General features: G+C 50.5%; 1 protein-coding gene across 1 annotated transcript in view; it reads right to left on the bottom strand.

Annotated features, from left to right (window-relative positions):
- The window catches only part of Itga11 (integrin subunit alpha 11), a 108,738-nt gene that overhangs the window by 24,054 nt on the left and 57,875 nt on the right, over window positions 1-26,809 (bottom strand). The window contains exons 5-15 of the mRNA XM_047539777.1: window positions 24,436-24,550; window positions 21,613-21,740; window positions 20,338-20,486; window positions 16,739-16,883; window positions 16,140-16,305; window positions 14,734-14,804; window positions 6,741-6,885; window positions 6,108-6,256; window positions 2,608-2,748; window positions 2,133-2,336; window positions 1,363-1,493 (exon numbers count right to left, since the gene is read on the bottom strand). Of these exons, the coding sequence (XP_047395733.1) occupies window positions 1,363-1,493; window positions 2,133-2,336; window positions 2,608-2,748; window positions 6,108-6,256; window positions 6,741-6,885; window positions 14,734-14,804; window positions 16,140-16,305; window positions 16,739-16,883; window positions 20,338-20,486; window positions 21,613-21,740; window positions 24,436-24,550 (1,544 nt within the window). The remainder of the gene's footprint in view (window positions 1-1,362; window positions 1,494-2,132; window positions 2,337-2,607; window positions 2,749-6,107; window positions 6,257-6,740; window positions 6,886-14,733; window positions 14,805-16,139; window positions 16,306-16,738; window positions 16,884-20,337; window positions 20,487-21,612; window positions 21,741-24,435; window positions 24,551-26,809) is intronic.

Raw genomic sequence — 26,809 nt, 5'->3', positions numbered from 1 at the left:
AAGCCCCACATGTGGTGCAAGACTTCAAAGAGAGATGGTGCACCTGTACTCTGACTGGGCTGGATCCACGGAGACTAAGGCTTCCCAGCACTTTCCAGAGGGCCAGAGGACACAACTGGGAAGGTGTGGCAGTGGATGCTTTGGTTATGGCTGATAGATATGGGGGCCCAGCAGGTGTGCTGCTCCCTGTCCCCTACAATGTGCTGTGGCAAGAAACAGGTGCTGGAGTGCACAGTAAGGAGCTGCCCTCGTGGCGAAACCAGATCCCTCAGGAGCGCATGCTTAGATCTGCAGCCTTCTTTCCTGCCACGCTTCTCTCTGACATGGAACCTGCTCCCAGAGGCTCCACTCAGAAGCTTATGCCTCGAGCTGGCTGGAGACATTTCCCCACTGGATGGCAATATTCTTGAGGAGGGGGCACATCCTCCCCATCTTTAGTCTCCCTGTAAAGTAACATGATATTTGTTCAATGCACTCTAAAAATCATGTGAAAAAACTGGGCGTGGTGGCCCACACCTGTAATTCCAGCAGCTTGGGAGGCTGAGGCAGGAGAATCTTGAGTTCAAAGCCAGCCTCAGCAAAAGCGAGGTGCTAAGCAACTCAGTGAGACCCTGTCTCTAAATAAAATACAAAATAGGGCTGGGGGTGTGGTTTAGTGGTCGAGTACCCCTGAGTTCAATCCCTGGTACCCCAAAAAATAGTGTGAAAATTTTGAATTTATATAAAATTATATGCAGGCAGAAAAAGATTGGAGGAAAGATGCCAAAACACTCAAGGTGGTAGTGTGAAGGTGATGGTAAACTGAGGGATCTTTTTCTTCAAGTTATAAATAAATAATGAACTATAACTCATCAACATACATGAAAAAGCCTAGATTAATTTTTGTGGGGGGCATCCTACCAACCTACAGTAAAAATATATGGGCATCTAGAAAGCATTGAAATGGAGCCCCCCAAAAGGAAAAAGAAGCCACAGGGGTTTGGAGGAAAGAAGTGCCGAATCACATCTCCCACGCTACGGGAGAAGGCGAGGTCCTCCCAGCTGAACCGAATGCGCTGTGTGCCCCTTGAAGTAGCTTGAAAAACTGAAGTGGAAGGAATGCTGGGCAGCAGAGCTTTCAGCACAGATTCTAAGTGGGGTTTTCACATGCTACATTGGTTTAAAGTCCCAGAAATCTATAAAGAAGAGGGATTTGAACTTGAAGATAATGTAAAGTGATTCCATAAAAGGGAAATGCGTAATTCAGGTTTGTTTGACTGACAATGGTTAAAAGGACAAAGACCCGGAAGCCTATCCTTTAAACCCTCTATCAGTCGTGACCCCCAGAAGAGCCCAAGAGCCAGGAAAAGAGGGGGAACCAACCACAGAATCACAGCATTGCCAAGGGCGCCCACCGCCAGGTCCACCAGCCCGTCGTCATTGAGGTCCAACTGCCCATGGATGCTGCAGCCAAAGTACTGGAGGCCGGGAGCCAGCTCTGAAGCCGCCACTCTCTGCAGGGAGAGGAGAGTGCAGGCAGGGCGCAGGCACTGTGAGCTCAGGGCGGGGCCTGCAGCACAACCTAGAGTCTTGGGGACAGCTGTATGACACCCTTGGGAGGCTCGCTGCAGTCTGTCATGGCATGCCATTCCTACCATTAACACAGTGCTTTTGGATTAAAATACTATTTCTTAAAAGAGTACCCCATTCAGTGTAAACAGACAATGCTTGGCAGGTCACCCATCAGCACCTCGGATCTGGGTGTATTATTAGACTCTCTTACTAACAAAATACGTGGACCAGGTGATGACCGGGGCTGAGACGGGTCAGTTTTGAGGAGTGGGAAGTGCATTCAGCGCGGGACCAGCTAGGAGTCCTCCACCTGCAGTCAATTGCTCAGGTGCCTGTGGCGGGGAGGTAGTGCCCGGGGTTGTCGTGGGTGACACTGGGAGGATGAAGGCAGGCGGGAGAGGGTGCCAGAGTGGCACTGGGATGGAACTGAAGACAGTGCACTCAGGTCCAAAGTTAGACTAGAGGCAAGTATAGGTAGGATAGGCAGGGTCCCTTCCTGCGGGAGGGCCAGAAGAAAACGCTGAACCACGTGACCATACAGAAGTAGCTATTGCTCCACCCACTTCCCAGGGGAACCTCACCTGCTTGGGCATCTTCAGGATGCCGCCTTGGAAGCCATGGAAGATGTAGATGGCGCCTCCATGATTGTCTTCTAGTGGGGCTCCCACCACCACGTCATTGTAGGAATCTTGGTTGAGGTCTCTAACAGAGGCGATGGACGACCCAAATCGGGCATTCTGGTAACTCTGGGAATCCTTCAGTGTTCCATTATAAACAAACCGGTTCTACAAAGCCAAGGCCAGGAACCGGCTCAGGGGTCTTGGTAAGGGACCTTGGGGTCATGATTCCCTCTACCTGTGGCCACAGCGTCCTCTCTCCACTCCATCCCCCCAGAATCCTCTCGCTGGTAACATAAGCCCAGCAACAGAGGAGGTTCCTGTTTCCCCTGGCCTGGGTCCTGCAGGCGGGCGCTGGCCTCTCTGGAACCCTGGTTCCCTGGTGGTGACCCAAGTCAAAGCGGGCGCCCTTGAGAAGCTGCTGCCCCACCCGCTGTACCTGTCTCAGGATGTAGACATACACTTTGCCCCGCTCGCGGCCCTCGCTGAAGTACATGGGTGCCCCCACCAGCAGGACGTCAGTCACGCCGTCGTCGTCGATGTCCACTGAGGTGATCTCACTCCCGAAGTAAGAGCCTATCTGCGGCACACGAATGGGAGAGGGGCGGGGGCTGGGCTGCCACACAGAGCCGAGAGCACTCGGCCACCGCCACAGAGGGAAGCCACCACCATCCTCTGACTCAGAATCTTGGGGTACCCGTATGTCCTCCCCTTTGCATGCCCTCCCTTTCTCTCCGGTCCCCTGGGTGGACTCGCCTGCCTTCAGTTTGCCTTTGTCCCTTACCTTCCCCCACCCTTACTTCCATTATTGAACTTTTTTTGGGTGGCCATTTATTCTATGGGGCAGTGTTATTTTACAAAAATAAGGAAAATACAAAAAAAAAGTATAAAGAAGCAAACAAGTTACCCATAATCCCAAGGTCCAAATATAACTACTATGAATATGTTTAGTGTACTTTTTTCTAGCCTTTTCTCCTGAGGTATATTACTAATTCTTACGTGTGTGTATATGTTTTTATTTTTATAAATTGGGACCATACTCCGCATATAGTTTACATATTTTTTTTTTTTGTTGTTGTTACTGGGAATTGAATCCAGGGGTGCTTAACCACTGAGCAACATCCCAAGCCCTTTTTTACTTTTTATTTTGAGACAGGTTCTTACTAATTTGCATATAACCTAGCCAGGCTGGCTTTGAACTTGTGATCCTCCTGCCTCAGCCTCCTGAGCTACTGGGATTACGGATGTGCGCCATCGTGTCCAGCTATATACTAATTGTTAAATGTAATGATGGATCATAAGCCTTTTCCTCACGGCACATTTGTTCAAAAATATTTCTTTCTCTGTGCTGGGAGTAGAACCTGGGCCTTCACGCATCAGATGAAGTGCTTGGTCACTGAGCTACACCCCAAGCCCATGACATATGTTTTCTCCGACATGATCACTGCTGATTCTGTAGCACCCTGATGTATTTAATCAAGCGTGTTGCTGGACACTGAGCTTGTTTTCAAGTTTCAATGTCCTGGGTCGCTCTGGGACTGGAGTCTGGGATGGAGTGCTGAATTCTCCTTGGCATCTGAGTCCCTGCCGTGCTCCTCTCCTGCCCCACTGCAGGGCTCTCCACCTGGTGGGGAGGTGCCACCTACCCCTCATCAGAAGCCTGGGAGCCCCCCTCCCCCCCTCCTCCTCTCCCATCTGCAGCTCTACCAGGAAGTCCCACCTGATGTCCAGCAACCCGCCCCCTACCCCCCACCACTCCTGCTCTGGGTGCCATTCCTTCCAATTGGCCTTCGAGCCTTGGGGCTGGCCCTCTGTTCCACTTCCATGGCACCAGACTGGCCTTTAACAGTTGACCAAGCCACAGCCACTTGGGATAAAGTTGAGACTCCTCTGTGTATCCTGCTGACCTGCCTCCTGCTCAGCCTCTATCCACTCCCCATGCTGAGCCTTGGGTTCCTGCTGTGACCAGTTATTTCTCTTCTTCCAAAGACCCAGGGGCTGTCTAGTTCTGGGCTTCCCTCTGCACAAGTTTTCCCTTGCCTAAGCCTCTCTATCCCCTACCTCCCCACGCAACACCTGCCATCCCTTGGATCTAAAAGCCATTCCTTTCAGAAGCTGTCCCTGCCCTCCCTCCTTGCAGTGGGAGCCTCTTCTCCATGTTCCCCTGATTCCATACCCCTCCCACCAGCCTGCTCCCTCCACTGGAAACCTCACAAGGATGTGTCCCCTGGGCCTAGTACCATGCCTGGCACACAGGAGAGACCTAATGAAAGCTTATTGGGTTTCCTTAGGGAAGGGAAGGCATGGGGCAGGCCCTGTGTGATCGTTTTACAGCCTTGGGTTGGCTTGTGTGAGCTGCATGCTGTTTGGGAGACATAGTATCTCATTTTATTTATTTATATTTTTTTTGCAGTGCTAGGGATCAAACTCAGGGCCTCGCAAATGCTAGGCAAGTGCTCTACCATCCAACCACATCCCCAGCCCAGTCATCTCATCTTACAGGGAAGGAACCTTAACTCAGAATTTGAGTTGCTTGCCCAAGGTCAGAAGGCTGGTCCCTGCTAAACTGGGACTGTGTGACACATGAGCCCCTTGCCTCCCTACCCCACCATATCCTGGTGCAGGGTGTTTTCAGAAGAAATCTATTCTCAAGCATTAAAAGCTTTTAACTGAGGAGAAAGATAAAAATACAGACAAGAGAAAAAGGAAATAATAAGCCTGGCTTGGGGAGCAGGAGAGATGTGTCTACTTAAAGCAATTAAGAGGCAGACAGAGCAAGGGAGGAGGGAGGAGGAATGTGTCTAAATCTGTGGCCTTAGCTATGTGGGTCACAGTGATTTGGAATCCACTTAATTCAGCTGCTTTCAGCACTGCGGTTTCTTGTTCGGATGTCGGAGGTGGAACTGGGTGGAAAACATGTCATAAATTCATCAGAGAACTCCCTCTAGCTCTCAAGGTCTAGCCCATGACTTCCAGAAGAGCCTGCCCTGGGTGGCACAGGGTGGGCAGGGCAGAGGTGATGACCTGAAGGAGGGGCAGAATGGCTGTGCTCTAGGCTAGAGGGATTGAGGTTCCACCCAGTGAGGGGCGTGTCAATACGGTGATGGGACATGGGCAGCAGGAGAGGCAGGACAGGGCTGTTCCCAGGCTCAGGAGGGCTGAGGGATTGCCCAGAACAATAGCTCTGGGCCTGGACAGGCTCGGCTTGGGCTAGGGTAGCTGGATGCCACCAGATGGGAGCAGCGAGGCCTGGGTGGGGGCTGTTGGGGCTCAGGAGGTGCCAGAGAGCCCCTCTAGAGGCCTAGATTCCTGACCCGACCCCTCCAGGAATCTGCCATATAATCTTGGCAAAGCCATGTTGCTTCCTAGGACCAGATGTCCTGGCTGTTGAAGGGACTCGGGATCTGTTCACCAGCAGCCACTCTCCGTAGCTTTCCAGTTTGCACTCAGGAGCCTCTAACATGCCAACCACGTCCCAGCTGGGGCAGCGGCATTGACACTGCCACTCTGCATTGTCACTATCCAGGAAAAAGGGAGAAGCTAGCATCCTGGGGGCCCCTGGGACCTTGCTGGGGGTGGACACCCAACTTTTGGCAACATGAAGATGGCTTGAGGAGTGTGATTGTCCCTTCAGGATGCCTGGGGGCCTTGACAACACAGGCTGGGAACCATCACCCAGGTGTACCAGACAAGAGGTTGGTGACATGGAGGGAAGAATTCTTTTGGGTCTTCCCTGCTACCAGCAGGGCCTGGGCCTGGCTTGGTGGGGAGGGGGTAGTCTGCTCCAAGGCTATTTTAGGGCCGTAAGTGACAGCTTGGTGGACACTGGTGGGTGAGGAAGATGCCTGTGGGTCTGGGGCCTTCCTGATGTCAGGGAAGAGGTGAGCCCTGGAGGCCCCTCCACCCCCAGTGCCCCCACTTCAGCCTCCCCTCTATTACCTGCTCGCCCCGGAGAGCCTGGTGGATGGTGAGGCTCCTATTGTTGTGCATGGTGAACAGGATGACTTTGCCCGTGTGGTTGAACCGGGGGGCTCCGGCCACATACACCCGCCCCTGCCTGGAGGACACGACCGACGTCACTGTGTACCCTGCCACAGGAGGAAACAGACTGGTCTCTGGTGCCTTGTCTTTGGCAGGCCTGCCAGGACCCTGCGTGGGGCTCGGCAGCACCAGAGGAGGGACAGCGCCTCCTGCGGCTCTTGGGCACATCAATCAATAGGAAGGAGGGTCGAGTTTCCGCAGGACTTGCATTTTCTCTGGGGAGGCAGGCTCAGCGCGCTGGGCTGGGAAGCTTTAACGCCACCAGCAGCAGACTTGGAGTCTACAAGCATCAACTGAAACACACTAAAGGTGCGGGGAACGGCTCGTCATTTGTTCTGTCTGTGCAGAGCGGTTTAGGGGTGGGCGCGGCGCTGGGCCTGGCGGATGGAGAAGAGCCGTCTCTGGGCCGGGTGCTCAGGCCTGGAACTGCAGCTCAGGGTGGCTGCGTGACGCGGCACCGCCAGGCGCCTCGCCTGTGCGTTGGTGGGGCTCGGCAGCCGCGTCCTCCTGCGCCTGCCCCAGGGCCCTTACCGAGGTAGGCGCCGTGGTTCTTGAGCTCCTCCGGGAACTCCTTCAGGTAGGACTCGCGGAGCGGAATGATCTTGCCGCTGCTCGTCTCCTTCAGCACGGCTCCATTCCAGTCATAGGCGCCAACGGCTCCCAGCAGAATCCCATCCTGGTATCAGGGAGGGCACACACATCAGATCCTATTCCCAGGGGCTTCTCCCCGAAAGGCCCCCCAGGTCCAGCCACCAGTGAAGCATCCGCCAACCTCCTAGGGCACCTTCTTCAGGGTCCATTATTTAGCAATCTAACTTTGAGCCCAAACTCTGGCTTTTGAATAAGCCATGAAGACCGTCTTACCCCATCCCATCCTTAGGGCAAAATGGATCAAACTGATACCAAGGACAGGAATTTTGAGAACAGGGAATGTTCTAGAAATAAACTTCAAATTCTGGACAAACCTCCATCCTTCCTTGGACTTCAGAACCCCTCTAGGAAATCTCTGACCACCACCCGTTCCTTCTGACCTCCTTCAAGCTGGGTCTCCCCCACATGACCTCCTTCAGTATTCCTTTGCAGTGTGGGAGTTGTTTCCCTGTGAGCTCTCTTGACCCATCGCCGCACCCAATGCATGTCTTGAAATGTCACACCCACTGAATATGAATAATTACTATGAGTCAATTAAAAACAAAGAAGATAATTTAAAAAATTCTACTCCCTCTTCATTTCTTCAATAAAAACTCACTGAGCATCTACTTTATGCCAACCACCTATTTGGTTCTGGGAACACCATCCCTGACCTTGCAGAGCCCACAGATACTAAACAAATACTCAAACATGTAGTTGCAAACTGTGGCCAGTACAATCAGAGAAAATCACAGTGAAGTTTAACTTAACTGATAGGGGTTGGGAAAACGTTTGGAGGAAGGGATGTTTACCCAAACACCTAAAAGAGGAGGAAGGTCAGAAAAGAGGGTAGAGGATCCTGAGGGGAAGAGCCAGGAGTAGCTTGTACAAAGGCCCTGAGGCTGAAGAGAGGTCAGAACCATTACTTTCAAGGATCTGAAAGCTGTTTGGTGGAGCAGGAGCATTGAGTGAGAGGCAGGAGATAAGGCTGGACAGACAAGCCAGGGCCACACCATGATCTGAAGACTGGAGCTTATTCCTCAGGGCTTGGAGGGTCTTGGTCTGCCTACCCACTGCAGGACAATTGAAAGCTGCAAGGCCTGGGCAGGAGGACAGGAAGCTCTGGCTCCCAGAGGGGTCATTTGTGTGTTTCTGACTCCAGGGTCATCTCGCCAGTACTGAGTCCACTCACTCTCTGGGCTGCCCCTGTACCCTACCAGCTCCCCAGCATAAACAACCCACGGGACTAGAGGACTTGAAAAGAGTGAAAGTTACCAGGCCCCTGGGGGGCCTGAGGAGGGTGGCCAGGCAGGGGAGAGCCACCGTCCTGGGTTTCCTTGGTGATTTGGGGGTGGGAGTGGCTTGCCTATTTCCCGGCTTTGGGCTTTTAAAGCACAGCGGTGCAGTACCTTTCTGTCCCACTGAGCCCTCTCTGAGGCCTGCAGGTTGGCTGGGCTCAAGGCCCCCTTTGCTTTAAAGAGGAAAGTTGTCTTACCCAAGGGTTAAAAAATGCCAGCTCCTAGAAGTGGAGCTGACTGTTCAGACAGAATGTTTTCACAGCTATAAATAAGCTGGTCTCGGGCAAGTCCGGTGCTTGGTGGTGTTCACACTGTAATTTCTAATTAGCCTTCTTCCTCCAGCTCTGCTCCAGCCTTGCCTGGGAGGCTCTGACAGTCTGCGGGGACCAGGACGGGCTGTGGACTCAGATTCTCGCGGTCCACAGTCACTGCCAACATTCCTCACGCTGGGGTGTGTTCCCTTTTTTGCAGAGTACTTTCTCATCCAACCACCAATTTGGGCTCACAGAGACTTTGTGAGGGGACAGACTGTTCATTATCTGCACTTGACAAACCAGAGGCTGAGGTTCCAACAGGGGAAGGAACTTGCCCAAGGTCATACGGCAAGTCAGAAAGGCAGGGCTGGGACCAGACAGGTGGGTTGGGCCGAGGAGAAAAATATCCATGTGTTTCCTCAAGCCTTGGGGAGACCTATTCCCGTTTTCTTCCCGCTCCCCGCTCTGGAGCACTGTTGGGGCCCTTCCTTCCTTCCCTCTCTCCCTCCCTCCCTCCCTCCCTCCCTCCCTCCCTCTCTCTGCCTACTGCTCAAGTTCTTAACTGCAGACCAGGCTTCTTGGTTTTATGGAGAGGGCTTTGAACATGAATCATTATTATTATTTTTTGGTACTGGATATTGAACCCAGGGGCATTTAACCACTGAGCCACCTCCCCAGCCCTTTTTTGGTATTTTATTTAGAGACAAGGTCTCACTGAGTTACTTAGGTCTCGCTTTTGCTGAGGCTGGCTTTGAACTTGTGATCCTCCTGCCTCAGCCTCCTGAGCCTCTGGGATTACAGGCGTGTACCACTGTGCCCAGCTGAAGATGAATTTTTGATTTTGCAGATGGCAAGGAGCCCCTGTGAGGTACTGGCAGGGCCATTTTGACATGGTGCAGAGTGGAGTTTGGGAATTCTACTGGTGCTTCTTGATTTGGGGACCCTAGCCAGCTGATCACTCTTAGCCTCTTGCCTTGTACCCTGGTAACCCTGGCAGTAGGTGAGTTTGGGGGTCTCAGTGGGGGGCCCTTTTCTGAGAGTGGATTTGCTGGGGACAGGGAAAGCCCTTCTGAGCACAGGGGCACTGGGAGAGTGGGTGTGTGAAGGCCACCAAAGCAAAGCTCAGTATGTCACGATCTTCTTCTAGTCGGGGGAGCCCAGTCATTTTGAGTCTGCACAAGTAGTGCAAAAGAAAAAAAAAATGGTAAAAAGGGCCAGAACCTCGATGGGGGAAGCCAGCCATGTGCGTCAGCTAGGAATCAAATAGCAGAGCATTCCAGGGAAGAGCAGCGTCCCATCCTCTGCAGGCCTGATTTATGACCTCCCAGCACTCCAGATTTATATGAGATAATACCAGGTGGCCTTAACTGGCTGGTGCTCTGTGGGGCAGGTTGCAGGTTGGGCAACTGTTGGGAGACCTGAGGCCTGCAGGTTATTGTAACTGGACCTCCTGGAGCGTCTGTGGCACCCTGTCAGGTCCTGCCAGCCACCTCTTAACTCCTCTGACTGGCCTCTGCCTCAGTCTTGCCTTCCCAGTCCAGGTAGGTGCTCCCTGGGTGTGTGACCATGTCTCCCCAAACTCTGTGTTCCACCCAGTCCAGGTTCCAAGCTGGGGTTGGGCCATAACCCTGGCACTGGAGCCAGCATGGTCTAGGGCAGGCAATATGGCCTCCCTGGGTGATATGTGGCAATTCCTGGAGATGTTTTTGGTTATCAAAGCTTGGGGTGGGGGTGTCTGCTCATTATCCAACACAGAACGTCTCCTGGGTCAAGACTGAGACTCCCTGGCCTAGTGGTTAGAGCTCGAACTCTGGGGTCAGACATTCCTGTGTCCCATCTTCAGCTGCAGCGCTTCTAGCTGTGTGACCTTGGGTAAGCCTGTCTCTGCCTCTCTTTCTCTCTCAGCACAGTGCTTGGCAGCCAAGAAGTACTGGTACCTGGTAGCTCTTCTCATTCATTCATTGTCCACTTGGCATATCCCGGGGAGGCAGGGGGCCAGAAAAGAATCTGATCTCACAGTCAAGTTAGCCACTGCGGTGGTGGGTGTGAAGTGCCCAGGGAGGCAAGGATAGGTCATTTTAGGGGTCCCAGGAGACGTTGACTAACTGAGGGAGGGGGTGGGCACACAGAGGAGTTAGGAAAGGAGTTTAAGAAAACCCCAAATGATTTATCAGTAGGTCTCAAAATGAAGACTTCAGTTCCAAGTCTCAAGATTCATTTCCAGGAATACTCCTCGGACGTCTCGAAGACTGGAGTTCAGAAGGTTAAAAGTTCTGCCATTACCAGGCAGTAATGGCATTCAGATGCAGATGCCAGCAGTTCTTCCTTCCAGCTCTTCTTGGCTTTTGTGAGGCTGTGGAGCAGGCGGGGTAGCTGCTCTGTGTGGAGGCCTGCTGGGAGACCCCCAGAGGGCACTGTCTTCCTCCCTGACACCATGATAAGGTGTCATGCTATCTAACTGACTGCTCCAGTTGGCAGGGGTGAGTCCACTTTGTAGGGCCCTTAAGGAGGATCTTCAGCCCCAGCGGCATCAACCCTTTAGTAATCATTATGGATCAACTTCTCTCATTTTTAATTGAATTAGATTGGAAAACTAGTTCAAACGCAAACCCTACATTTAAGATTACACTGTTCAGGCTCCAACCACTAAGAGCATTTGGTAACAGCAGTGACCTTGGCCGGCCAGCCCACAACCTCAGGAGGCCTGTGGGAAGGGCACAGGCTGGAGGCTGGAGGGTGGTGGGGTAACTCATGTGGAGTGGGGGAGGCTCAGGACCTTGGCCTCCTTCACATCTTAGCAGGGCTGAACCTGGGAGGATAGGAGACCTCACCCTCAGGTGACAGAAAAAGACATTCTCTTCCCATCTTGGTGAGTGACCAGGGTTTTTGTGTAGATAAGATCCATACTAATTAAACTGGTTTCTTTGCAAACTTTCTGTGTTAGGCACAGATGTAAGGACTCCAGGGCAGGAGGGTCCATGTGAAACTCCTCCCCTGGGCACTCATGCCCCTTCCCCACCAAGGGCACCAGTTCTCTACGGTCCCCCTCCTCCCTCGGGTCTTCCCTCAAGGCCCTGGGGGTATGGACTCTTGAGTTCACTCCCCCTTTGGAGGTAGGGTCCTTCTACAAGCCTTCTGGGAGAATTGTGCAGTTCCTGCTTGATTACCCAGCTGCCGAGGAGGGCACCACCTCAGAGGCAGCAAGCACCGAAGAACCATTCCAGCTCTTGGTGGCCTTTGCAGTCATTTCCCGATGTTAATGGAACCATTGGCTTAAAAATCTATTCTAAAGTTTGACCAGGAATCCATAGCTAGCTTTCCTGAGGGTAATTTTTGGAATATTCTCTCTCCTTTTCATAATTCAAGACTAGAGTTTCTGGCTCTCTGGGTGTCCCTGCGGCTCTGGCCTTTTGCCATCAGTCTGGGATGTAATATTGTATGGTCTGGGTGATGTCTTGAGATCTCTTCTCTACCCTGGGCTCTGGTCCTGCTTTCTGCTATTGCTTTTAGCCTCGCAGACTGGTTTCCATGCTAGATAAGATGGCAGCAAGCCAGGTGACGAGGGGCTGGGCCTTTCTTCTGCCCACTGAGGATGTATACTGGGCCCTCCCCCAGGGCTGGGTCCTTTCCTTCTAACTGAACTGAACAGGCTCAGAGAAGCTCAGACACCTTCAGCACATTTTCAGGCAGCAGCTGTTGGAGGTCATCTGTGACCCACTTCTGGAGAAAGGACTGGTTCAGAACATGGACCTCCTCTGGCTCAGGATCCACTCGGGGTCAAGCTTAAAGACAGGACCCATTGCTCTCAGTCCCCAAAGCAGCCTAACTGACTGAAAGCGGAGTCACTGGGCTCCTGGGGACAGGATCGTCGTGGCTAATCATGTCGGCATCAGTGGCCTGGCCTTGACAGACCTCTGTGTTCTGAAAGGACAACTTAATGGCCAGTCACAGTGGACCCATCACCAACACATCATTCCCTTTGGATTTGGAGGTTCTCTTACATCTCCCTAATACTGAAGAGTCTCAGATCCAAACGTAATCATTCTCTTTAAAACTTCCAGAAGACTGTCACACAGAAACAAGATCCCGGTGTCAGAGATGGTAAAAGAACAGGGATGTGTGGAGAGAAGCAACTGGGTCACTCTTGGAACAGAAAAACTGTGCAGCATATCTAGAAGCACAGGGCAGTCATGACCTTGACTAACCTGTGTAATAAGCTGGAGTTCTGAGCTCCTGAGTCTCCTTGCCTGGCCCTCCCTCTCCAAATAGTTGGGGAACCTGCTAGTCCTGCAAGCACTGGACACACTGGGCTGCTTAGGCCATTTTCAGGGCTCAGTGTAACTCTCTGAATCCCTGAAACCCAGCTGAGCCTCCCTGGTCCCTGAGACCTGTACATATATAGGTCACAGCACTAGACGCCAGAGAGTGAACCTGTTACTTAAGTCTTTCTCCCCAGTGGGCAGTGGGCTGCTGCCCTAGTCTCTATTTTCAGAGGCCCCCTTCCTGCTGCCCCCACAGGAAGATGCTCAGGAAATGGTCATAGAGGGACACAGGAGACGATGGGTCCTAGTCAGTGCCCAGACTCCTCCTTGGCTTGTGTGCACAATTATCTCTGCTCCCCTACCCCACCCATGGCTGCTGAAATCCTTGTCTCTTGGGGCCCATTCAAGTGCTGGCCCCTTGCCCATCCTTCCCTGGCCATCCCTGCCCCATCCTAGGCCTCTCCTTCTGTAAGAGCCTGACCACTGCCCTGGTCGGCGTTAGGTGTGCGTGTCTGGCTGCCCTGTGGAGCAGGGCTCTTTACAGAGGCTCCAAGGACCTGGACTTGTATGCTTTTACCAAGGAGATACCTCACTTTCATCCTATTCTCAAAGTTAAGACTGCTGTTTTGGACTGTTTGAATTTGACTTTTGGTGGCAAGATTCACTTTCTTTTTTTTTTTTTTTCTACTTTAATTGTGTTTGACAAATGTTGGTTGTAATTAATTGAATTTCATTTCCTTAATGTATTTTCTAATCGGCCTTGACCCCAGACTCAGGAGACCAGGACTCACTGCCGGACCTGGTTGGTGAGCTCCTGAAGGGCAGGGTTCCTCCTCTGTCTCTGTCGTACCCAGCATCAGGCCCAGTGCAAGAAGGCACTGAGAAGATTGATAGATCCAACCACTTAAAACAGCATAGCTGTTACCACCTGCAGACCCTGCAGGGCTCTTCTGAGCATGAAATGGGGTGCAGGACTTTCCTGGAAAAGTTTGCTGTGCTGTCATGTGTAACAGGGCTGCTATCCTGACAGGGCAGTCACGCTGCATCTTGCCGTATTTAGGACAGTGGGCATGAGGCTGTCCAGAGGCAGCTCAGGAAAATCAGAGCGTGAGTCGTGTTTCCGCCCATCTGCCTGCTGCGTGTTGTGTGCGTGCCTGCTCCCCTCCAATCTGGGGTTTCCGACTCAGACCCCCTGAGATGCCCTGCTCTCTCATGGAGCAGCTGCTGGGTGGAGAGGGTGCAGTGTGACTAATTCCCACCAACTTTACTTCAGCATATCACTTAACCCCTTTATCTGTAAATGTGGCACTAGGAACCAGCCCCATTAATCTCATAGAGGAGTTAAGAGAATTTGATGGGATGATGAATGGGTAACCAGCATGGACCAGCAGGACTTTTCTGGCAAATTGGGAGGCAGTGCCTGCCCAAGCAGCATGTGAGTGCACATGCCTGCCTGTTCAAAGCATAGTGGGTCTGTTCCCCCATAAACTGTTACAGTTTATGAAGTGTCTCAAAGATATTGACACTCTGTCCCTCTGGCCATCTAGGGCAGTTTCAGTCCCATCTATGAACCAGCACCCAGTGAAGCATACAGAGCGTGAGTGAGGGCCCGAGACAGCTCCAGGCACCACAGGCTGCTTGTGGCGTCTTATGCCTCCTCTTCTGGGGGCCAGGCCCACCTGGGAACTCTGCCAGCCCATTCAGAACCTGCTTGGAGCGGGATCCATGCGGGCATGTGCAATTGGCTTTGTCACCTGGCCTAGTTTTTGCACAGGGCTCTGTGGACTGAATGGGGTCCTTGGGTGCAGAGGGCAGTGTCTCCAGCACCCTGTGCAGAACTTTCCAGGTGGGCAAGTCGACTATTAGGTGTAGTCCACTTGCTTCTGAAGAGGGCTTGAGACAATGTAGGTAGGTTGAGTCCTTGGCTTCCCTTTTTCACCCACAGAGGACTCTGGGAGGCAGAGAGAACCCAGGAAAGAGAGGCTGAGACAGCTCATGGAAGGTGGGAAGACACACCTTGAGAGCTGGGAAGGATAAGAATAGGCACCGGAGAGATGGAGGGAGGCCGCTGTCACCGTACCTCTACCACATGTGAGGAGAAGCCTGTCTGTGACATCTCCAGCCCAAAGGAGGTCTCGTTCTTGTTGGTTCCTGAAACAGGGGACAGAAGGATGTTAGCACCACTCCTCTCTGCTTAGCACCAGTGGCGCTTGATTCACAGTTCCAGTTTCTCAGGGGGCATTTTAGGAACTGGGGATTCACTTGTGAGAAGGGCTCGAGGCTGAGGCCCACGGTGCCGTCTGCATCACCTGCCCTCATCAATGCCTGCGTCCTGAGGAGTGCGGAGCACCTTCCAGATGGCCGCGGGTGAGTAGCCATCCCTTCTGAAAAGGGCGTGAGACGAGTCACATTGCATCCACGGACTATAAATGACTGTTACAACGGGGGAATCAATAAATAGCGGGTGCAAACAGTGTACCTGGTTGACAAGAAATGGAATTTCTCGCTTTGTTTGTTCCTATTATTCACCAGATTTGTTTCTGGATGCCATTGGATGGTTCCTAAACATCATCTCCACCCTCAGGAGGGAGACACGTCACCACTGTGGACGTACACAGGGTGCCCAGGGCCCTGCTCCTCAGCGGGCTTCCCAAACACATCATTGGAACTATGTGCTTATCACTCAAGGTGGCTGCTTTGAGGAGAAAGACACACTGATTTGGATATTTCAGTCCTGCTGTGGGTGTCAAAGCCCATATTTGTGCTTTGTATCCGTTCATCTTTGTTTCTGGGGCCATTTTGTTCTCTTTGTGCAGCTCATCATTTCCAATGCGCTGCAGATGTCTCCCATATGCCCAAAGCCCAGTGTTGGAAGGACCCACTAGAGCAATAGACTGTGCAAGTGGGATCTGTGCAAATAAAAAATGCAGTTTAAATCATCAGGAGGGGGCAATCTGAAGAATCCCTGCAAAGACTGCTTTTGGTGGAGCAGGACACAGTGGCACAGAGGGACCGAATGTTCCAGGCTGTGGAGTCAGGCACAGCAGGGTCCAAACTAGGGCTGCCAGGTAAAATATAGGGTGTCCAGATAAATTTGAACTTCAGATAAACAATGCATAATATTTTAGTGTAAGCCTGTCACAAGTATTGCATTTCAATACTAAACCTGGCAACATTAGTTCACACGCCACCACTGCCCCAGTGTGGGAACTTTGCTATGTCACTTAACTGCTATGAGTTTCAGTGTCCTCAGCAGTCAAGTGTGGAGAATACCAGAAAAACCATCTTTCAGAGTTGCTCATAAAGTGCATAGCTTTGCATCCAGAATGGAACAATGCTCAATTGCTCTCCATTTTTTTTTTTTTTTTTTATTAAGCAAGAACCCTTGCTAAGTAAGTCATTCTGTTTTGTGCAATTGAATTTCCCTGTGGAGTTTGTCTGATGTAAACCTGGTGTGTGTAGCCCCTCTTGGTTGGCAAGGCTCACCTTCCAGGCTGAAGATCCTGTCCCCCAGGGCATCAACAATGTCCTTCAGGGCTGCCTCGTCAGTGACGTTGAAGAAGTGCTTGTCATCAGGGTCGCTGGCGATGTATTTTATTTCATTTAGAAAAGTTTCTGGATTGATCCCCCTGCGGTTGTAGTAGCCCAGGACCTGCCAGGAACAGGGGCAGGGACGACAAACCAGGACATAGCACAGACTCCCACATGCCTCAGGGCCCATGACCCCAGGGCTTCAGGATGGGCTGATGCCAGGACTTTGGTAGCCATGAGCTTTCCTCCAGGTGCTGTTTGTGTTTTGGAACAGATGCTCTTCTAGAGGCAAGCTGAGACCCCTGTGCTAAGCTAGAATTCTGGGAGCTGGAAGGCTTGAGCTATTTCCTAGTTTTTGAGGTTTCTGAAGCTTCCTGGCAAAGGAAGGAAAAACCAAGCCCACAACTGTTGTGGATAGGCCTGAGCAGTGCTAAAGAAGATTCTCAACTTGTTCTTTTGAAAGCCTGGACACTTGGTAGGCTGCTTCTCAGAAACCAGCCCCTGGGAGTTCCTCTGAGAGGTAGCCAGCAGCCCTGGGCAGGAACGGGACTTACAGCCACAGCATATCTGGTCACGTTGTCCCTCTCACTTTGCTGGATGACCTTCTCCAGGTCCGGGCTGTCATGGGACTCCCCATCTGTGATGACGATCATCACCTTCTTGGCCCCTTTCCTTCCGCCTTTCTGGAAAGCTTCTGATCTGGAACCCGAGCACAGAGAGGGAGTGGGGATGAGGAAGATGTCATGCTCCTCCAGGGACAGCCACGGAAGCTACAGCCAGCTCCCCTGGGGCAACCCAACACTCCGAGTCCATTAGACCTTGTACCAAAGAAGAGGATGGATCTTAATTCCCAGGTTAGTCTTTAACCAACTGCTTAGGTTGGTCTCAGATCTCCATATTTTAAAAAAGTGATTTTAAAAAGATCCTCTGGGGGCCCGATCTTATTGTTTTGGGGAGGTAGAAGGCATAAAGAGGACATGGGAAGGAAGTTGGCAGGTGGTGGGCTTTAGGGAGCTAAGTTAATGGTCTGAAAACCCAAGAATTTCTTGGGGTGAGTTTTTAAAGAAATATTGATGCCCAGGTTCCACTCAGACCCATAAGGTCAGATTCTCCAGGAGCCTGGCCTGGGCATCAGTAATTTTTAAAAGTTCTACTGAACATACTGCATTGCGTCCCACTTTCCTAAGGACTGAAGGTATGAGGGGCCAGGGCGTTTCACCATCTAAACCACTGACCCCAAGAATACCTGTGAGGAAGCCCCACAGAGTTCTGACTTCCCCAAGAGGACTGCTTTGATTCTATTTTGGGAAATATTAAATATCAAATTGAAAATAGTTCTCTGTAATTTTCAGTGCCTGGAGCATGACCTTGGCTCACCTGTTGGGCCCTCCAGCCCAGGGGACAGCAGGGCTGGTCCACTCACACCCAATGTGGCAAAGGGGCTCTGACAGCTGGCACTCAGTCTACAAAACCTGAAAATCTGGCTCTCGGTGCCTCTGTGACCAACCCTCCTTTAGACCATGATGTTCTGAGTACACATACGGTCTTGCCAAGAATCTGGCCCAGCAGGTAAAATTTTCCAATTAGGATATAAAAATAAATTTCACTTGTAGACTTAGCAGTGATTCCTCATGGGTCTGACCCCCTGCCAGGCAGGAAGGACAGCACTCAGGTCTAAGCTCTGTAATGACAGGTTGAAGACCAGAAGGCTTTGGGTTAGCAGAGGTAACTTGTTACATGACAAGCTGATGAGCTTTTGCATGTGATTTTGATGTTTAGAAATTCACCAAACCTGGACTAAGTTAGTTCAGAACTTTTTCAAGCTGCCAGTGAAGAGGGAAAACCATCTGCTGTTCTCTCTGTAGCTGTATGCTATTCTGGACATACTGACTTAAAAAAATCCCCTTTAATTTTAGTATAAGCTGTTGACCCAAGGGCCACAGAAGCCCACTTCCGCATGATGAGACTGCTCAACCTAGTGAAGGGAGAACTCTGCTCTTCTCCCAAAGGAGATTCTAGATGCTTCTATGACCTCAGTGAAGGGCCAGGCCTAAGGAATAAAATCTGGCAGAAAATTATGGCAGGAGAATAGCAGGTTTTATTATATTGAGAGCCAAGAAAAACTTCAGGATCATATTTCCATATAGCAGAATAGTGTGAATGTCTCTGTGAATCTGTAGTAGTATGAATATCAGCATGAATCATCAGATTTTAAATGATGATTTTTGGGTTGGGTAAAGGGACTTGGATTTGTTCCTCTGTAAATGAGATTACAAATTCCTTGAGAGCAGTAAGAACTTTATAGTCACAACAGGATCCACCCAACTAGAAACCAGAGTGACCCACAGAAATTTAGCTCATATCATGTTTCTGGTCTGCTCAGAATCTGCACTGGTTCTTGTCTCTCTCAGGAAAAGCCCTGGTCCTGACAAAGGCCCACCAGGCCTATGTGACCTTGCCCTGTGTGATCTCCGACCCTGGGAGGTGCAGTGCTGAGCCTGTGGGCTGCTCCCTCAGCCTGGAGTACCCCCTCCCTGCTATCTCTTGGTCAGCTCCCTCAACAGCTTCAGGTGTCCATCCCAAGGCCACCTCTCAGGAAACCTTTCCTGTCCACCCTGACGGGCCTCCCTGAGGGACAATCTCTCTGCATCCTGAGATAGGATTAGGGTTGACATTGGTTAGAGCTCCTATGTTGGGCTGGGAGCTGCCAAGGCTAAGGGCTGCAGGTTACCATCTTTAGAGCCCCTCAAGTCCATGGCCTGAGTCTTTGTCCTTTAGTAGGCATATGGGGGGCTGGGGGTGGGGGGAAGAAAAAAGAAAAAAAAAAACCCTCATTATGAATAACCAACTGAGGGGCAGAAAAAAACCTTTAATCTTAAAAGGCACCACCTGTAATTTGGCCAGAAGATATGAATTTCATTCTTCAGTGGAGGTGAAATTGCAACCCCAGGAGTGCTCCTCAGTTACTAAAGCTTCAAACTGCCTCGTGAGTCACACGCAAGTCTTTGACCTGAGGTTGGTGGACTGCAAAAGGAGACCAAAACAGTGGCTTCATCCTCGAATGAGTCAATGCCACACTGGGAAAGTGATAGCTGGTGCTCACTGGCTCTCTGCGTTGCCTGGCCATTTCACCAGGGCCTGCTGGGAGTCTCTGGTCCCACCCCAGTGATGGCAAAACAGCAAAATGGCCCATTCCTTGTGAGGATGGGTTAGAGCCATCTTCCCATGGAGTAGGAAAAGCGAGCATGAGAGCAATTTTATCAGCACACAGAAAAATATCGGTTGGGCAGCAACTTAATCATGAAAAGTTGTGAAGTTGGAAAAATCTTACACTTTTGACCACATGAAATCGTGAGATGACTAAATAGTTCTTGTGAAATTCTATGAAACACATCAACTAACCCTAAATGAGGTGGGACAATATATTGGAATTGTGGTCTTAACAAATGTAGTGGAACTCACATTCATAGGTGTGAAATTCAGACAGTTCAAATCTAAGTGGCTTAGACATAATCATCTTAGGAGTCTAAGCCATGGCTCAAGAGATCTTGGGGGATTGCTTTTCAAACTGGCTAATTGCACTGGGTAAGCACAATGTTTTGAGCAATGCCAGTCTTCCTGGAATGAGCCTGTGGTCCTTTATGTGGACAGTGTCTACAGGCAGCCCTCATTTGGATAAATGAGTTCTGATGTGATTTTAAGGAACTAGTCTCATTACTCTGTAATCTTAAGATATTAAATTTAACTCTGTTCTTCACCCTCCATTGTGTGACAACAAATGACAAATATTCCACAGAGAGATTCTATTCTTATGGAACCACATGGCCGTGTGTGGGTGTTTAGGTCACTGGGTCCTGCTGACCTCCCAGCCAAAGATCAGCAACTGCCATCCACCCATGCATTCCATCTTAGATGTCCCACCCAGTTGAACCTTCAGATGACAACAGTTTCAGCTCACACCAGACTAACACTGCAACCATGGAGAGAACCCAAGAGAACTGACCAGCTGGGTGCAGTCAAGCCCCAGAACTTTGGGGAAATTAATGAATCATTGCTTCAAGGGATTAAATATTGTGGTGGTTTGTTAAATAGTGATAGATACCTGGGACAGCATTTGAGATTTAAAAAAAGTAGATTTTTTTTTTTTTTTTACCGAGCAAATTCAATGCCAAATGCAGTCCGAGTCTCTGTTCCTCCTCTCTGCTCAATGTGGCTGGCAGCTTCCACTACATCCTTTACAGACCTGTAGTCATTGAGGTGAAATTCATGGACCACATCTTCTCCATACTGCACAACTCCAACCTGCAAGTCAGAGGAGAGGGTGAAGGAATGTCTTGGCTCCTGAAACTTAGACCTCTGGTGGCAAGAGTCCCCAGGAGTGGTCTTTCCCTTGTGAGGATTTGGGATTGAGAGATCATCCTTCCCAAGATGTCATTACAGCCCAGGGGAAGCAGGTTTTTCATCATTCTAGGGATGAACAATGGCTCAGTGGGACAAGTTGGGGTACATATAGAGGAAGAGCATCTTATGATCTAAGGAAAGGCCTGATAGACTGATGATGCGTCTTCCTTAGGAAGACAAAAGTCTGGCACAGCATGGCTGTCTAAGTTATCAGGAGCAGGGTGGGTGGAGGGCCTTGGTGTTTTTTCCAAACTCTAAAATTAAGATTTCTAAAACTGGAAAGGAAGAGGTTCTTGCATCCCCAAGGGTGATACAATAGAGACAACATAAGTAGCTCAGAAATGAAAAACAAAACACACAAACCCTAATGACTATAGTAGAGATCAAATGATAAACATTGCTGTTGGATGGCCCACAGAATTTACTTGGAGCAAGGGCCCTTCAAATGGTGGACATTCACTGGGATGTCCTAAGAGTGGCTCTTGCAGTGGTGGGGAACCACTCTTCTGTGAGAAAGTCCACTCTCTTTTCAACAGCTCTGCTTATTACAAATAATTTCTGAGTGACTTGACATCTGCCGTCTCATAACTTCTATCCATTGATCCTTGTTCAGTCAAAATAATAGGAATAAATACCCCATTTTGAGCCAGACAGCATTTCAAATATGACCTGACGGCTATTACTCCTTCCAGTCATCTCTCCAAAATCAATCCCAGTGTTCCCCACCCTTGCTCTGTAGGGTTCTGGTACCTGCTCAACCTTCCAACCTTTCTGGTCAGACGTCTTCATAGGTGGGGTCTACCCAGAAGACAGTGTTTGACCTGCGAAGAGCGGCCTTCCCCAAACTGTCCCTTGATGTGCTCACTGGGGATTGGCATCCTGGGCTGCAGGGACCTAGTGCTGACTGGCCAGGGTTTCCTGTGCACCTCCTTAGTGCATGTGAAGGTGCTACTTGACACCCCCAGGCAGCATGACCAATGGGCTCAGAGGGTTCTGTTCAGAGGAGGAAAGAGCCCCAGAGACTCACCTGGATCTGCCCTGGACCAATATAAAATTTCTTCAGGATGTTAATGAGAAAGTGCTGAACCTCCACCCAGGGGTAGATGCTGTTGGAGCCGTCCAGGACAATGACGATGTCCATGTAGGTCTGGCACCCTGGGAAGTGGGGACAGGGTCATGGTTAGCCAAGGAGCCAGTGTCTGCACATCTCTGATTTTCTGGATGATGGTTCGAGGATGACAGAGGCATTGATTGCTGTCTGTGTGTTATTTGCTGGACTGGGGAGTACCCTTGGGCTCAGCGCATTTGGGGAACATGAGTGATGAGTCTGGGAATTCCTGTCTCTGTTCTGCCACTCTGTGGGCTGTTTGAACAAAACTTAAAAGAAGCCTGACCACATCTACTCTTCATTAGGAACTGACCACTGCCAATTGGTTAATGCTTCCGAGGCAGCCGGCCCCGCCCAAATGAAGGACTCTTATCATTTGCTTCACTGTAACAGGCAGCTGGCTTTTATAGCTGGCAGCCCGAATGAGTGGATTTCACTTTTATTTATTTATTTATTTATTTATTTATTTATTTATTTATTTATTTTTGGTGGTGCTAGGGATTGAACCCAGGGCCTTATACCAACTGAACTACATCCCCAACCCATGGATTTCACTCTTTGGGAGGAGGTATGGTGTAACAGTTAGGAATGTGAATTCTGACTCCTGGTCTTGCCATTCACTAGCTGTGTGACCTGTGGATAATCACTTAACCTCTTAGCATCAGTTTTGTCGGCTCTAAAAGAGGCATAAAAATAAATAGCAGTTGCCATGAGGAGTTAACAAGATGCTTCTAATAGGTTGGGCACAAAGCTCAATAAATCTTAGCTGATTCTATCTTTATTTATTTATTTTTTAAAGTAAACCATTGAGTTAATGTGGCCATGACATCATGTGGTCAAGCTCTCAGCCTTTACTCTGCCTCTGAACACAAAGCTTGCTTTATAGTTTTTTCACATTAATACCAAATTGAAGGGAATAACAAAAAATCAACAAAGAAAGTGAATAAAACATGGGCACCATAACAAATGTTTTTTAAAAAAAACACTTAAAATCTAAGCAACGTTTGCCAATGGCCAGGGTTACTTTCGAATATTGCATGCACGTTGTATCTGGGCATCTGCTTATTTTCAGTGGGGAACTTTCACACCGTTAGAAAGTCTACCTTACAACAATGCCAGGAGTGTTTTGTGTGTTGGCCATTCCTGGCGACCTTGCGTGGTGGAAGCGTGCTGTTGAACGCCGTGCTCCTAGGTAGAGGAAGGTGGTGGGTTCCAGCCCAGGTGCCTCTTGGGGCTCTGGGTTTGATGGAGCACTTGGGAAACGTTGGGTGACCGGGAGGCTCTACACCTTGCCACTTGCACGCTGTGTTCAGCTGGCAGTGACTTGACACTTCTGGCTGACCAAGCAGACAGAGATGTCTTTTTCCAGTTTGGTTTAGCTCAACACTTTGGACTGAGCACCTGATAGGCCAGAACTCTGCCTGGCGCTGGCAGCCATGGAGGGAGACTAGACTAAACGCCTTGATTTGGAGTTTATGATCTCCTGGAAGGGATTAAGTTTCTTTTATTTTTAAAGTAGTTTTATTATTAGAATGCATGTATTATCACTGATTTCTTTCTTACAATTTCAACTTTTTAAAAAGACACCTTGGGAAGAATGTGGCTTTGGTCTGTGGTTCTTGAACTTTGCTGAGTACTCTCTCAGGGAGCTTCTCCTGCACGCCTTCCTCTCTTTCTCTCTTTCTCCCTCTCTGTCTCTCCCGGGGCCTATTGCAGACCTACTGAATTAGAATCTACATGGGGTGCCCTAGCATCTGTATTTGATGCTGTCAGGGCAGTGCTGCTGGCCGGCCCGGCCAGGAGGCTTCTGCTATGGGAGGCTCGAAGGGGCTGGGATGGTCACGTTTCCGCTTGCAGAGAATAGCGGTTCTAGGGAAATGATGTTCCCAGTGGAAACCCATGTGTCCTGACCTCGGGCCTCTTCCTGTGCTCTGGCACTACCTTTCCTGCCCTCTCGTGCCATGCCTCCTCATTGCCCTAAAAGGACCACTTGCCAGCCCGCCCCGTTAGACTGCCGCTTCCTCCTCCTCCCGCCCCCAGGCCCCATCTTTCCACCTCTGACTGGCCCCATTGTTTGGAGGGAGGCTGGCGGCCAGCCTGAGGTGCTAATCCCCTCACCCTCCATAAAACAGCATAAAACAGCAGCAGCTGCTTGGGTGAGGGCATCCAGCGCAGAGGAAACAGTAAGGCTCAGAGCCAAGGCGTCTGGGCTTTCTGGGGTGAGCACCAGTCCCCAGGTTTCTTGGTGGTTGGGGAACGAGGGGAAGGTTTGTTTTCCAGGAGGCTCTGGGCAAGCGGTGCTGAACTCCCTGATGCCCAGGAGCGTGGCCTCAGCGTCACCATTGCCAAGGACCTTCCTCTTCTCTGTGGCCCTCCACCTGCTGGTCTACGGCATCGCTCAACACCAGGAGCACGTGGCAGCGTAGGGCTTGTCTGTTGCACATGGAGGCCTGGCAACCCCTCCCACGAGCAGGGTTTGTTCAGCGAGGTGCCCTTGATGCCAGGACTGTAGCCACAACCTTAGTTCTTCTGCTCCCACCATCACACCGTAGGGGAGGGTGGACCAGGATCACCATCCCACAGAGGCCCAACCAGGGGACCTCACCCTAGGTCATCCCAAGGGCTGGGACAGGGTGGAACTAGAGTCCAAATGTTTCTGTAGCCAGGATAGCACTGCCCAGAGCCCCGAGCCTCCCCAGACTGCCCCCAGCTCAGCCCATCTGCAGATCTGAAACCACTTACTTTGGAGAGCTGGGGCCACGGTCTTGGAGAAGCGGAAATTGGAGTTGACTCGTGAACACATCCCTGTGGTGTAGTAGGAGCTTCCACACTCGTGAGACCAGAGGGGGCTGCAGGCCTGAGGAGTACAGTGCAGGCCCCCAGTTAGTGGGGGTGGCGGAGCAGGTCCAGGCCCCACGGCCCAGGGTTCATCTCCAGCCTCCGGGCCGAGACAGACATCCTCACTCGGAGTGTGGCTGTCCCAGGGGTGAGAGGGCCTTCGTCAAGTCTCACTGGGCTTTCTCTTGCTGCAATGCACACCAGTTCCCTCTGTTTGGGGGTGATGGGGACCTGCTAGTCTTGGAGTCTTCCTTTGTTGTATTTTCAAGACTCCGTTCTGTTATTTGGGTTGTGACTCTTCTTCCCCCACCTGCCCACCCCACCACCACACAGGATCTGAGGAAACCATTCAGTCATGGGAGTGGATCCTTCAAGGGTCACTAGACAAAATCCTCTATCTGCAGAGACCACTGGATGATCCTTACTGGGCAAACTTCCAGGACTGGGTCCCTATAACACCAGGAGCGCCAGTGCAGCGTAGGGCTTGTCTGCTGCACATGGTGGCCTGGCCACCCCTCCCATGCTCTTACTAGGGAAAGGTAAAAAAAAGGTCTCTGCTATTTCTATATAATTTGCAACCAAAAGCACTGACGTCAGTCTCTTCTTGAAGGACTGAGTGATGAGTCTCTTTCAGAGGCAGGCTTGTTAAAAATGAAAGCTCAGTTCCATGCCTCCATCTTTTTCCTGCTGTCAGGACACCCCAGGCTCAATTTTGTGCTGTAAGTTCCTTTGGTTTAGGGGAGGAATTGTTCTCCCAAACCATTTCTTTAATTACCTTTCTTTTTTAACCTACATCTTAAAGGTTATGATTTATCTGTGTCTTTTATTGAAGCTGCTGTAAATTATTTTGGAATAAAGGAGGAAATAAAGAATGTGAGGATGGATGGATAGATAGAAAGATGATGGATGAATTGGTGGGCTGATGATGGATGGATGGTGAATGAATGGGTATATAGATAATGGTGGGTAGATGATGGATGGAGGCTGGAAGGGATGGATGGAAGAATGGATGACCGGATAGAAGGATGAGTGGCTGAACTGAGGTGTAGACAGATATGTAGATGAATGATTTGATGAATGGATAGATGAATAGAGGGGTGGATGATTGGCAGGGGTTGGACTGATGAGTGAATCAAAGAATGGATAAGTGAATGATTAACAAAAAGTTGGCATTTATTGATTTTTAATTTCTCTTTGGGCTACTGGGGATTAAACCCAGGGGTGCTCTTCCATTGAACTACATCCCCAGCCCTTTTTTATATTTTATTTTGAGACAAGGTCTCATTAAGTTACCCAGGCTGGCCTGGAACTTGCAAGTAAGTGAAATCAAATTAGTAAGAATGTGACAAGGAGCCTCAGGCAGACAAGAGAGTGGAGACAAAGGCCCTAAAGGACGAGTGTGTGGACAGGGCTGGGGTCCTGCTTTGCCTGTGGTTGGGGACAATGAAGGACTCTGGCATGCACATACACTGAGATGCCTCATCTGCCAGCAGAAATGGACTATGGACAAGAACAGAGAGTGACACAGCCCTTCCATTTAAGAGTGGGTGGTGCTTTCTGTTGAACTTTCTGGGCTAATTTTTCTCCAAAATCTCCTCACGCAGGAACTATCGGGCCCAGAAGGATCCTGTTTGAAGACCAAACATCACCCATACCCGTGGCAATGTGGTGGCAGGGAGCTGGTGTGCCCATCAGTTATGCCACTGAGCTCCCTGACTGCAGGCAGAGCTGGTGCGTGCTCCCTGGGCAGGGAGACACCTCCAGGATGGCCTACTGCTGTCTTTCTGTCCCAGCATCTTATGCATTACTTGTTTACCGTCTCTTTCCCAGCCAGCCAGGAGCTGGAACGTGGCTGTACAAGGCTGGAGTCCCCAGTCCCCTGCATTGGGTTCAGGACACACTAGGTGCTCAAAAAATTGTTTAAACAAACGAGCATTTTTACCCCTGAGGCCCAGACACCTCCTTTTCTTTCTTCTTTGCTGAGACCTGCCTGTAAAAACCAAACAGGAACCTCCCCCGCCTTCTACATTCAATCCCAGATGTCCAGATGGCCTGCCGCTCCTTATCCCTTCCCCGGGTGGCAGGGAATCTGTATCCTCGTTTCTGGTTTCCCTACAAAGTCTTAGGTTGTGTGACATGTCTCGTTTCTTTTATCGAACGCGGCCGTGGGGGAGAGATTGGGCCTCTGCCCCAGGAAACGGGCTTCCCAAGGAATGAGATGGTGCCATCAGAGCGTTGGCTGTATTTATTCTTGTTCCTTTTCTGGCTGCTCTTCTAC

Source organism: Sciurus carolinensis, chromosome 2 (assembly GCF_902686445.1).
Source record: "Sciurus carolinensis chromosome 2, mSciCar1.2, whole genome shotgun sequence".
NCBI classification, from domain to species: domain Eukaryota; kingdom Metazoa; phylum Chordata; class Mammalia; order Rodentia; family Sciuridae; genus Sciurus; species Sciurus carolinensis.
This window is presented reverse-complemented; position numbering and strand designations above follow the sequence as displayed.